Source organism: Phaenicophaeus curvirostris, chromosome 1 (assembly GCF_032191515.1).
Source record: "Phaenicophaeus curvirostris isolate KB17595 chromosome 1, BPBGC_Pcur_1.0, whole genome shotgun sequence".
NCBI classification, from domain to species: Eukaryota; Metazoa; Chordata; class Aves; order Cuculiformes; family Cuculidae; genus Phaenicophaeus; species Phaenicophaeus curvirostris.
Genome location: NC_091392.1, coordinates 81,472,365 through 81,486,217, shown reverse-complemented (window position 1 = coordinate 81,486,217; position 13,853 = coordinate 81,472,365). Strand labels below are relative to the sequence as shown.

The following is a 13,853-nucleotide window of genomic DNA, read 5'->3' as shown; positions in this document are numbered from 1 at the left end:
AATGTTCCTAGTGTCAAAGACAATACAAAATATCAGCTTGAGTGGCAGCCAAGTACTATAGCTGGAACTAGAATGAAAAAAAAAAACAGTCAAGCAAGAAGAAACCACTGTATTGCCATACTCTGTTTCAGTCCAATTCAACTCCTACATGCTGAGAATTCCTCTCTAAAACTCTGGAGAGAGAGGAGAATTTCTGGTTTGTGGCATATACACAAACCTTAGCTCCTTCTCTACGTCTTAAAATTACATTCAGATGAACTGGTCAGACTAGAAACTGGAACAAATACAAGTGTGGTTATTCATTGAGCAAGAACAGTCTCTGAGAGGGGCTTATTTCTTTCACCTTATTCAGCAGACCAAATCCTATCCTGTTCCTGCAAGTTGTTGTGAATGCTTTGTAGCTGTATTTTGTTAGATACTAATGGAGCCTAGGGGATCTGTGTGGCTCGCTAGGGAATTTCTCTGTATTGTATGATAAGGGATTTTTTTAGCTGCAGTGGTGGGCCAGTTTCCTAAATGATTCCCAAGAGACTTGAACTTTCTTATTATTTCTCAAGGTGAAAGGGGAAAAACACAGCTGTTCACAAACACTACTTTTGTTTTTATTTGGAAAGGTCACCTGCCCACCAAGGCCTGTTTCTGTCACTATGCATAAGGGTACCTTTACAGTATTGAAAGAAGCATTGGAAGTAACTGGTCTTGTTCTTACAGAAGCATTAATCGACCCAAGAGGTCTGGATTTCATTCTGAGTAGGATTTTTCTATACAATATTGAGAAAAGTCTCCAAAGTGGGATTATTTTAAAGTTCCGGGGGGGAGGAACTAGATGCGTGGTCCCTTTTGAAAAGGGTATAGGAGGCATTTGTGTAACCTGATCTTATTTTAAATCACTCTTGACGTTGGCTTGGTATCTGAAGAGTTGCTGTAATGCAACTTCCATGTCTTAACTCATTGTTTATCTTTTCAATATGTTGCAAACTCTTTGGAACAGCATTCACCTAAACGTAAAGGACTGAGAGAAAAAACTACGTCATAGTTAAGCACTGTTTGGTAGATTTAAATTCTGACTCAAAGACTGCACTTCTGAAATGAACGTTGTAATAAAATCTTTGCTTTAGGATGCAAAGAGAGATGTCAAGTTTTCTTGTGAAATGGTTCTACATCTACTAGCTGTATTACTAATCCACACTGTTTCCCCAAGAACAAATTTTCTCTTGTCAAATGCAAAGTTCTCCTTAGCATGAAAATGACTAACACCACAGGAGGAATGCAGTGTCCAAGTACAGGAAGTGCTGTCCCCTTTTTTCTTTCAGAAATGACCACAGATTAAACTTTGTGTTTGGATATTTAACAAAGTTATAATTCCTAATGGTATATTTCATGTGGCTGATTCCATAGTTTTAAGATGCAGTTTATTTAGGATATCTGCAGGATGATTAAAATACTGAAACTCAGAGTTTGGGGACGAGAGCTCGGTATTAGTTTTCTTGATAGTATACAAAATACATAAGCAGATTTGCAGAGATGTAATTATGAAGTTGCTTCTTCAGTATCTCAGTTCTGCCTAGCTCCAAGAAGTGACAACTACCATCATTAAGAGACATGTGATGTACAGGGTCCCTCTTAGAGCTGGAGGAAATTTAACAGAGGTATACAGAATGCAAGAAGGCTCTTTCAAATGTTACATTATAATATTTCTAATCCCTTGAGAAGACTAATCTCTGTAGGCACCAACTCATGCATGTGAAAGTAAGGAATTAAAGTTAATAACTGTATTTCTAAACCAAATATTGTCATATTTGTCCTCTGCCCTAATCCTCTTGGTGGATTTAAATCCATAACAGGCTTGAATTCTTGAAAGAAAGCAGATCTTTAGTTACCAGGAGCACCAAAGAAAAAGAAATTGAGAAAATATAATATTTCACTTCTTTTATAGCTCAAACAGCTTGCTTAATTTTTCTGTAGACTTTCTTTTGAAAAATTCCCCTCTGGGCTGAGAAGGAGCACTAGAAATTTGAGACCCAAAGGTTTTTGTTTTGTTTAAATAAAGCTAGGAGTGGTTCAAAAATATTGTTGAGAATGGAATGCCTTCTACAACTGCCTTATCATATTTCAGTCTGTCTTCTTGACGTTGTTTCTTGCATGCCTCCAAAGAATTTTCAGATGTCATATGGCCAATGCTTTGCATAATATCTTTACTCTTACATTTTTATGTTGTCACATTTTTGGTCACTGTAGTTAAAAATATCTGTAACTTCAGCTAGTGAATGCATTGTCCTATGTAGTTGCTTCCTGATCCTTAAATCCTTTTCCCTCATTTCTTTAGATCTTTCTGTTTAGACCTTGTTCTATCTGTTTCCAAAATGGTTTCTAAAACCTAGCTTTTCTTTTCTCGCCAAGGATATTTCAGCACTCCATTCCACTGACCTTGTTGATTTGTTCTTATCTCTTCATGTTCTGAGAGTTCTTCAAGGAGGTGCAGCCATTTCCTGAAATTGCAGTAGGTATAACTGTGGTTAATGGCTGTTTTGCAAAACACAGGAGAAAAACCTTAGTCACTAGTTGCATCTTTCGAAACACTAATTTATTTAACAGCTGTTATTTTTGGATACACACTGGTCATCATCTGATGCCTATGAGAAAGGAACTGGACTTTCATTTACCTTCATTGTTTTGATTATTTGTCATAAAATGACATTTGAAATTACCAAAAGCAGCAGGGATGGGAGTTATGCCACATAAGTTAGTCAGAGACCCTGAATCAATAAAATACTCAAGTACAATGCTGAAAGATGAGCTGGTATACAGATTCTTGTTGAATCTATATAAACAGATGAATCTCTAGACGCTATAAATAGAAGAAGAACTTCTGTCCAAGTTGGGAGTCAGCTTATCTTCTCATTTAGATTACAGCGAGAAATTATAATTGACTTGACGACATCTCAGGTATTAACTAGGTTGGATTTTTAAATCCAGTGCCAAATCTTTGAAAGTTTCATTTGACTTCTATAATTTCCATTTTAAACTGATGTAGAAAAGCTGTTTATTTCTATGCATATGCATATAAGTGCACATGGATGTATTTCTGTGTGTAAGTGGATCTTTTTTCTTTGCATGTCCAAGGAAATTTAAAATTACTATTATCTGCCTGATATTTAATCAGTTTTTGAACACAGTTACCATCCCCCTATGCTGTAGTGCTTCACATCTCTATGTTTGCAGTAGGTTTTAATAGTAATTTGATACACGAGTTTCAACTTAATGGAATTTTGCATTTTTTTCTGTACCTGGAAAAAGAAGATAAGCTAAGGTGTTTTTAGCAGTTAGGTAACAGCAATTGGAGCTTTTTCTTTTTAATGTAACAACCTATTAACTCTCCAGTACCTCTTATAGATAACAAACGGATTTAGTTGTCATGAATTTTTAAGATGGGATTAGTGTAATAGAAGGGACTGTAAGAACAGTAAGAATTATAACTGTGGAGCATTAGCTTGACATTGATCAAGAGTGTGATTCTTTCTGTTTTAAAACCAGATGATTTATAGTTACTCATAAATTATGGGTTTCCATTTAAAATGTAAGTCATAATTTCAAAAAAAATTGGCAGCCTAAGCAGCAAAAATGAATGTTTTAAGCTAGTATTACAAGTCTTAGTATAGGAAAAACTAAAACAAACTAGAGGTTATGGCTTAATTTTTTTTAAAGTTCTGTAAGTTTTGGCATAAGAGACATTATAATAAAAATAGCCTGACATAGCTAAACATGTACTATGGCTTTTGTACCTCTGGAGTATTTGACTGAAATTTTGTGTTTAATTTCACAGTATGCCAAGGTGTGTTGGCACTGTGCCTTTAAGACCCCCAGAGCATGGAAGCAGTCACATAGAATGTGGATTAAATGTTATTGAGCTGGCAGGCATTAAAGACTAATAGCATTTGGGGTATGTAGTACTGTCCAGTGGTGTCTTGTGTAATCTGTTAATCTAGAAATACTAGTGATCTGGGCAGAAAGTTCCCCATGTTGCTCTAGGTAAGACATGTCATAGTAACCCAAATTGCTGAAGTAGTAAACAGCATTTTAATGAGGATTGGGTACCATTTAGCTGGAAGTCACTGAAATAAGTATGTAGTTAAAAGCAGTGAAGCATTAAAACTAAGAATGAGCCTCATGATTTGGGGCTGTGTGTCAGAGACTGCAGAAAATGTATTTCTCAATAACCTGGAGAGCTTAGACTCCACTTATGGGAGTGTAGCTAGGAGTGAGAGGGCAACTGAATGTTGAGAGCTTTTGGGTTTCACTTTTCATGAGTTATTAACAGCCAGAAGGAACAAGCAACTACGTTGCACCTGCAAATCATGTAGCAAATTTAAGCAGAAATTGTTATGTAGCTCTGCCTATGCTTCAAAACAGATGCTGAAAAACTAATGGAGAGAAGAGGTCCAAGAATTATGCAAAGCTTGAAGTATCTCCCCCCAGTTTATCTCTTTAGTTCATGCAAAAGATACTTACCGAGTGTCTTGATTATGATCTGTGATTTATTTATTTTTTTATCTGTAATGAAAATCACTGGAAACAATTCTAAACAAATATAAACCAGAAACAAATCACAGGTTGTAATGAAGAAGATATTTATCCACTGGAACAGTTTATTTAGGGAGGAAGTAAAATCTCCCGGGCAAGACTGGACATGAAAATGTCTTGTAAATGACATGGAACTGATTTCGTGAGTGACTGATCATCTGTGTTCTGTGCGCAACTGAAGGTACAATCGTCCATTCTCGTCTTAAGGTATATTTGTTGCCTATAGATACTTAAATGGGTGAACTTTCAATAGAAGTTATACATGAGATAAAACATGCCTGTCCGATGATACAGAAGATATCAGTCCCACTTTAAAGAAAGTTGTATCCCACAAGGCACACCTTAAGAATGGATTAATCATTACAGATGACAGGTGGGACATTCAGAGACTGGTATGTATACAGGTAGCCGGAAAGATGGTGGTTGTCTGCTAGAGGAAGACATAACTACTGTTGTGGGATGTTAATGAAGGCTTGGGAACTGGAAAAAATATTTAATATACAATTGTTTTACATATTGCAGAGAATGTTGCCTTCATATCAAAACTGTTTTAGGAACTTCAGACTGGGTACTTCTGTTCATTTGAGATCTTTCTCTGGCAAAGCAGTGTTGTTCTACACAGTGGAATTCGAGCTGCAAACCCCAGTTGAGGTTTTTGGGGACAGGCTTTCTGTCTTTACCAAAATATTTTGTGGAAGCAGATTTGTATGGGGAGTGCTTGTAGTAAGCTCAGCAGCCCACCCTAGTCTTCCCGTCCCAGTAAGGAGTAGGAAAGGGCTGGCTGCAGGCATCTTATTTCAGGCATTTCCAGTGAAGCTTTGCTGCCACGTAGTGGTGGAGGTGGAAGCTTGTTTGTCAGTGGATTGTCCAACCCTCTTCCTGATCTCTTGGACCAGGTGAGAATTACCTGTAGAAGAAATGGACCTCTGCTTTAGGTTCCCCAGTGTTACAAACCTTATCCCTAGAAAGTGTGTTCAGGAATAGATGCTTCTTCCACCATCCAATGGTGCTGCTCCACCTTGAGGCTTCCAGGTTAGATGAGCTGTGCTATGCTGTGCAAGAGTCAGGTCAAGCAGGGGAAGGAGGGAAGAACGGAAGGAAGGATGGAAAGCAGTCATTCCCAGCTGATACAGCACTACCTGTTTCTAGCTTTTAAACCTAGAAAGTGATGGCTGCAATCAGAGGTCATAATAACTGCTATCAAATAAGTAAAAATAGAGACAATTGAACTATTTTAGACCTTTTTATTCCATCTTCTAGGCAGAGTATTTTAAGTTTATATAGGCTGAATTCTTGAAGTTTTCTGATGCTGATAATTTAATTTAAGGTATAAATAGAATCCAAAGCATTCATTGTAAAAATAGCTTCTTTAAAATAAGTAAGTGAATTAAGGTTAAAACCTTTAGTTCTTTACATTTTCTGTAATTTCTTTTTTTGGTAATGTCTTAAGCACAAGTAAAAGTTATCCAAAAAAGATGAAGGAAGTGTTATGGGTTGTTATCATGTTATACAGCTTCTAGGACTTCACAAAAATACTAAAAGCTTCAAAGGGAAGAAACTTGTAGGGCTTTGTAATCAATTTGGCTGACTGTAAGGGACGAAAATTGTGACTGTTTGCTACATATAGGCAATCACTGCGCATTGGTCCACACTGTGATTAGCAGTTGCTGTAGCTGTCTGGATACCTCTTTTAGTGGTGAGAAGTTGCTGTGGAACAGAAGTACTTTAAAGGACTGAAAGACTTGAAGGGAAATGGTTTATGTCTTTCCAGTATGGTTCTGTCAGGTCTGTAAATGGAAGTGATTTTTCAAACATGACATTTTAGTATTTAACTCCTGTCTATAGAAGTTTTAGTGATAATTGGATTACTTGTTAAAGACCAGAAAGGAATATCATTAATGAGAATTGCATTTTCATTATCTCTGGTTTCTAGCCTTATAGACTTGTTCTAAAAAACCTCTTAAAGAAGTTGGCTGGTTTTAGCTGTTGCATAAAAAGCCCATTTCGCTAGTGTTCCAACCCATGTGGGTTGTCTTTCCTGATAAGGTTTTGTAGCTCTTCCTATATTTGATTAAAATGTAGTTAATATTTCAATATTAAAAAATCTGAGTTAAATGAGGTAATGAAACTAAGCAAAGAATATCCTCTTTTTCTCATTAGGCCAAATGACTCTTAAGGAAGAAAGTTTCCTTAGTAATCATTTAATTATTGAAAATCAACTGTAGTGCAGGAAATGGTCTAACTAAAAAAAAAAAAGTATTTGTACTAGGTAATAAATCAAACTGTCCACCAAGGTTGTTACGTTTAGAAATTCCTCAGTAACTATAAAGGGGACCTAAGAAAAGAGACGGATATATTTGATTCTCCTTGATACCACTCTTAAGAATCCTTTATTAGTTAATGACAATGCTTAACTTTTAGAACTTACTACTTGCCTTTTTCAAGCAACAGGCTTCTAAGATTACTTTTGCATTGCTGTGTATCTACCTCATTGGATTCAAACCTTGTCAATAATAATGTCTACCATTTTTCATCCATAGAATCCAAATTGTTTCATAAAACAATTCATAGGGGTTCCTAGTGGCTGCAATAGAGTTGCCAATAACATTTAATCTAAATTGGACCTCCTAACAGGAGAATGGAAAGCTAGAATACTCTCTTTGGGAAATGGTTTTTAAGTCCTCCTCTCCAGTAATGCATCACAATAGCTAGGGTATTGGCTAGCAACTCCTGGCAGTGTGCAGTTGTATTTTCATATACCATTAAACAGTCACCATGCTATTGCTAGCACTGACTCTCGCAGCCTCTTAGAGCAGAATCTATACAGAATGAAACAAGAGAATTGTGAAAAGTTCTCTTTGCAGTCAATGGCAAAACTTCCACATGATTTAGTGGCGCAGATTTTTATGGTTTATGTTCATTCCAGAAAGTAAATTTTTTCATCCTGTAGGGCAGAATGCCAGCGTATTTTCCTCCACCTCTCTTCCTTTCTCCCTCTATGCCCTCTTCCCTGACAGCTGTAGTTACGACTCAGAGTTTAGATGTTAGATTTTACATTGCTATATAAAGATGTTACACACGTATGGAACGTAGGGCAAGGCGATTGAATTTTATTATTGTTTGTAAAAGTCAAAATAACATGGGAATCCCATAGCATATAATACTGATGGATTTAAAAAAAAAAAAAAAAAAGAGTTGCTATAAATGCATACAAATGTTTGCTTTCATTCCCTAAAAACAGGTAGTTTAGTAATGAAGCTCCTGCAAAACTAAATGGAAAATTTTAATTATTTCTTATGCCCTGTGGACTGTGGCAGAGATATTATAATCTTCAGTTTCATGTCAATAATATTAATTAATCTGAGTGCAATATGTTGGAAAAATCTAGACAAGTCTACACAGTCAGATCTGCTGTGCTTGCTGCATTTCTTTTCCTTTATGCAGTTTCACAACAAACAGGCTCATGCTCTTATTTGTAGTAACTATGGAAACTTTAGAAGCTCTCTTTCTAAAGCTGAGCATACAATAAAGTGCTTAAAGTGTTGGTAGGATTAGAGACTCTAGAATATGTTTAATTTTCTCTCTGTGTCTCTGTCTTTGGAGAGGAGCAAGAGGGTAATGTGAATATGAGCTGGGGACTAGCTTTAATCTCTGCTGACACTTAAGTCTGTCTAGGTCTGCAAACAGCCATCCAAAGGTCTTAGCCTCACACAGCATGCGAACAAGGGAAATCATGCATATTCATGACTGAATTTACAATGGAAAACCTGCATGCAGAAAAGAGTTTTTGAGTGAGTGAAAACATTATTGAAACCATTTTGCAGCTTCAGCTACAGTAGTCAATAATGATAAATGCCCTAATGTTGATAGAGTTCTTAAGATAATGGGGATGTCTTAGATATTATGTAACCATGAATGGATATGATAATAGGAAAACATCATTTGCTGTGGGGTTTAGCAGTGTTTTTTGTGTTGAAGGACATAAGGATAATGGTAACAGGATTATTCCCAAGGCTAATAAAAAAACCCAAAAACTTGAGAGTACTTTTTTCTCAGTTTGGCACTTGTGTAATTGAGAAGTGTCAGTCTTTGCAAATCACTTTCAGGGGTTTTTTTAGGAGGTATTATTTTATGCATGTGCTGTGTCTTACACAGAACTGTAGTTTAGGAACATGGGACAAGCTTGCTCTTCATCCCAGGAGCAGAGCCAGGGAGGGTGATAGCATGTGTCTCACAATCCATCGGGAGAACTGTATGTTTCTTTTTGGCGCTTGTCAAAATACCCTAATTAGACCTTGGAAAGACCTGCTAGGTATCAGCCTTTAATCATCTGCATTTATCTAACTTGCATACTTTGCTATTCTGAAATTTGTTTTCACCACTAGAGCTGATGAGTGAGATTCTGCTCATATAAGATATCACTTCTTTGGTATTATATTGTTTTATATATTCAAATGCAAACTTCAGTGAAAATATTCCATTTATGCAACTTTCATGTAGCTTGTTGCTTGTTTTTTTAACTATATTAGTGGTTCACTGATGGAAAAGAATACATTGATATTCTCTGTCATATTCACCTATTAAGGCTTTCATGTGATACATTTTGGTTTTTTTAATTTCTTGCCTCTGTCACTACCATGCACCAGATTTTTTTAAGTGAAGGGGTTGTGTAGCCTGTTTACTGACAAAGTCTGAAGAAGTCGGTTGGAAAAAAGCTGTGTAGTTGTTACTGCTTTGCCATTTTAGATTTTCAGTTCTGGGCTGCTTGAATGTGAAAACAAATATAAACTGCTATTAAAAGTCTGAGGACAGTTTCAGTGATGCATGCCAATGCAGCATTGTTCCCTAGCATGTATGTTTCCTATAATATTTGTCCAAGCCACTCTTCATTTAAGCTCTTCTCTCTCTATTGAGGATTACTCCTGTGCATTTCATTTCAGTCCGTTCTTTTGACATGTAAATAGTGCTGTGGCTAGGTGTGGTCATAAACTTCTTTTCATCTCCTGTATTCTCAGTCTATCACTTTGTCTCTCTTAAAATGCAAGCTTGTGAAGGCATGACTGAGTCTTATATTAAGAAAGCTGTTCCTGCTACATGCTGTTGCTCATCCATGTTGCCTGATGTGTCCACAACCCAGCATGAGACAATGCCTCTGCTGAACAAGCAGAAGCCTAAGGAGTAGTTGAAAGTGGCAACGAAGTGGACACACTTCGTCAGTGCAGGGTACACAGAGAAAATGGTAAGACTGGTACTGTAAGAAAGGATATGCAGTAGTACCAGATTTTCCAAATGATATCATGATAGATTGTGTAAGCAAGTCCAGTTCCTCTATTTTATTCCTTTAGCTGAAGTTCCCATCTTCCACAACTGAGGAGTTTTCCCCCCCAGTCAACCCCTGGCAAGTGCCCGTATGAACACTGTCTTATCTCTGTGCTTAGACACTGTCCAAGCCAAAAGATGTCAGGGAGATGAGTAAATTGTGCATATTCTTCTACTGGATGTGAAGCTACATGTAGTAAATAATTGGTGCCCTGCAGGCAAACCACTTTTGTGTGATTCAGAATGGCTTGCCTCCCATATGGGTAACTTGGGAAAGATTATATCATAACATAGCTTTTCGGCTGGGGCTAACATCTCTGACACTTCATAAAATGAACACTGTAGTTCACTTGGAAGATGCTTGACTGATAATCCTGGGAATTTAAATCCTTCGTCTACAGCCCTGACATGTGCCTCAATCCTGGCCTCAAGGGACCACCTTAGAAGGTTGAATGAGTTGCAGCTTGTGCCCGTTTTTATGTGAGCAGGAGCTACCTGCTGCTGATCTTACTGTCTGTTCTGTTGGCAACTTCATAAAAGCACCCATGCACAAAGAATCAAGATACCATTAGAAGTTAAATATTTCTAGCTTTCTGACATGATAGTTGTACTAATTTCAGTTGTTAAGCTGGATAGAGATGTGTTTCTCTTCCTACATTTCTTCAACTTCTGCAGTGAAAATACTAGTTATTTTCTTTCTTGTACCTGATTTACAGCTCATTTTCTTTGCCAGTCCTCGGGAGTGTATTCTTGAAGTGTTCAGATTGTAAACACAGTGACAGACTTTTTTCCCCCTTTTATTTCGCTAGAAAGATCATTGGAACATTTCAATTAACTGTAATTTTTGTTTAAAACAATACATCCTTTTAGTACCTGCAGTTCATTTGTGGTTTGTTGTTTTTTTTTTTAAATTCAAGATAAAACCTAGTAAACTTGCCTGAACTTAATGGACATACCTCATTTAAACTTTAATTACCTCATATGCAAGTATTTGCAGGTTCGGAGTCATAACCTGTAAATGTCTTACTTTTTCAAACCCTTGATTTCTAGTGTTTTTCTGGGTTTGAGGAACTGTGGGTGGAGGGAGCCCTGGGGACGGTGTAGTGGGGGTGGTGGGGAGATTGCGGTCGTAAATTAAAATAAGCATTGTTTCATCTTTAAATACATAAATGATCCTTAACTTTGTCCAACAGTTGTGAATCAGTGGGCAGTATACGCTATCCGAAATCTCACTGAACAGAATGAGAGAAACCAAGAGCTTATTGCACAGATGGAGGAGAAGGGGCTGGCAGACAATTCTGCCCTTGAGAGTATGGGTTTAGAGATAGAGAAACGAGATGGCAAGTTAATTCTGAGATCCGTCAGAAAAAAAACCCCATGAACAAAAGACTAAGAACAGTCAAATCTTTAAAAGAAGATTTTTCTTATTTTTCCCTGCTCAACCAAACAAAATTTCTTCAGTTTCAGTGTACTGGAAGCGTTATATTCATTCTCAGAAAAACTGCCAAGTGATACTTCTGCCTCACTGTTGTAAACAAAAGGACACTTACCCATTTTCAAAATACCTAGGTATATTAACCTGTGGAAAAAGATCCTTCTTTTCAAATGGTTGAAATTTCGTTACTTTCTTGTTTTGTTAGTAGAAAGATGTCATGTGTGCAGTATTGAGTTGTTATAATTTCCATTGCTGAACCTGGAGATGACTATCATTAAAAACTCAACAAAGAAATAACTGCTTTGCAGTCTACCTTCTCTAAAAGATCTCTGCTGAGTCAGGGCTAAACTATGAAAGTTACTCATTTTCAATCATAGTGCTTAAATGTCACTGCTTGTATAAGGATCAGTGGAACCTTGGATGTACATAAATATTTAGTGAATTAAACTCAACATGTCTTCTGTGTATTTAATTTATTAGCAAAATTTTTTTTTCTACCTTGTTACCTTTCAGTCTTCATGACAAGTATATTAAAAACAAAGCTGAAGCTGTTGTGGCAACAGATGCTACATTCATTTGCACCGGGGCATGTCTCTGTTTTGGAGACTTGGGTGTTTGTTTGAATTTTATTTGTTCCTTTGGATGGTAAGTCAGCCCACTTTCCTTTTATTTTGCACTTCTCATGGGTTTTCTGAACTCTGGCAGACTGCTGAAGAGGTAGTTTCTCACTGTGATTAATTCTAGCAGTTTCTTTTCACCCCTCTGCCTTTCCAAAACATTGACAAAACTCATTTCCAGTTAATTAATTCAAGAGAGGCAGAAGAATGGAAGGCCCTGCCTCTTCATTTTGGGTACCCTCCTATATTGTTGTTGGACCCTGCCACTGTGGAATGTGGCATGAATGAGATGCTGGGAGAAGGGAGGGGGGGAGGTAAGAAAGGATGGGGGGCATGGTTAACTCTGTGTGTGCCATAGCTTTGTCCTGGGAGCCAAGAAATTTCATCCTTCATGTGTAAGCAAAACAAGAATTACAGCTCAGTATAACTATCACTTGTATATCATTGCTGTCATTTGGTTATCTTCAGTTGTGTCTAATAGGCAAGTCCCAGAAAAGTAAAATTGTTCATTTTTGTTGTTGTCATTTCATGCCATTCTTAAGTGGAAAGGCAGGATTATGTCCTAAAACTACATGTACATGTAATGGGCTCTTAGCCATGTGCATCAGCTTTTGCTCTTCCAATTCATTTTTTGAAAATGGAAAAAACTATGTGGTCCTTTTGAACTGTTGAGAAGTACATAGTAATGCTTAAAACTGATGGGGAGTTTACTCAGACTAGTAAGATCTTTTTATGTTAACGATAAGATTTCAGTATCTACCACGCTGACCAGGCAGGACTGTGGAAATGATCTAGTGGGATTTTGGTCAGCTGTTGGCTTTAGAGGCAATGTTTTAAAACTGTTCTGTTTACCCATTTATTAAGTACAGGTTGTTTATAAAGGGATAATGGCAATAGGAGCAAAGACTATAACTTTTGTTGCTTTTGAGACTTCTTACTTTAAAAATAAATGGGGAGAAAAGTGGTTTTTGGTTGTTTTTTTTTTTAGCAAAGAATAAATATGAATATAAGCCCATTGCTTTATTTGCTTGTTAAAAATAATTTGACAGCAACGTGTCAGCATATATTAAAAGTTGTTGTGTTTAAGTGCTGGTTTATGAATTTGTTTCTTGTACAGGTAGGTGTCTTTTGCAAGCTGAATGGAAAAAGATATATGGTTTTGGTTCATTCTGAGCACATGATCTCTCAGACTGTGGTGTCTCAGTCATTTCCATAAGCCGTAATTCGTGTGTTTAGGCCAGAATTTATTTAGCAGTTTAATTACTGTGTCACCTAAGATTTGCAGCTGGTTTTGTTTGCATGTTATTTTTTAATCTTTATCTCCATAACACAACAGAAAATTCATACTTCTAGCACCTAAATGGCAAAGAAAGAAAATTCTACTCTTAAAAAAAAAATAAAAATTCAGAAAGCTACTTCATTGAGCTTTAAAAGGAAAGAATTAATTTTTTGCTAACAAGGGAACATCAACCATAATAGCACATGGATAAAATTAAGTAGTTCTCAACTGAGTAACTGTAAAACTTCAAATATTTTTATTTTAGCACTGCTACTTAGGAAATTTATGTTAGGTAATTTAACAGAGTGAAAAAAGAAAACTCCATAATTCTCCTGAACAGAAAATGAACTTTCTTTGTAAGAAAAAAAATCTAAAGAATTTCCTTTTATTTAGGGTAATAAAGAGTTAAAATCCTGTTCACAAAGCAAATCCAGAAAGAACTTTGGTTGTGGAAAAAGCAGTGGGAGTCCCTTTTTTCTTTTAAGCAGTTGGGAATAGAGTTGGGGTTTTTGTTGTTTTGTTTTTTTTTTTTAACTCGGTGGTTATGTACCCACCAATGGAATAACACAAACCCATAAATATAAGCCAAATAATAACAAACACAAATAAATAAAAGGGGGTT

The 13,853-nt window shown here is 36.6% G+C and overlaps 1 protein-coding gene across 3 annotated transcripts in view; it reads left to right on the top strand.

Annotated features, from left to right (window-relative positions):
- Positions 1–13,853, top strand: part of ATXN10 (ataxin 10) — a 351,563-nt gene that overhangs the window by 94,061 nt on the left and 243,649 nt on the right. For 2 of the 3 annotated variants that reach the window (XM_069864403.1, XM_069864405.1), the window contains exon 11: positions 11,094–11,782. In XM_069864403.1, coding sequence (XP_069720504.1) covers positions 11,094–11,281 — 188 coding nt within the window. In that variant the 3' untranslated portion in view covers positions 11,282–11,782. Of the gene's footprint in view, positions 1–11,093; positions 11,783–13,853 lie in introns of those variants that run through there. The other variant, XM_069864404.1, reaches the window with a different exon arrangement.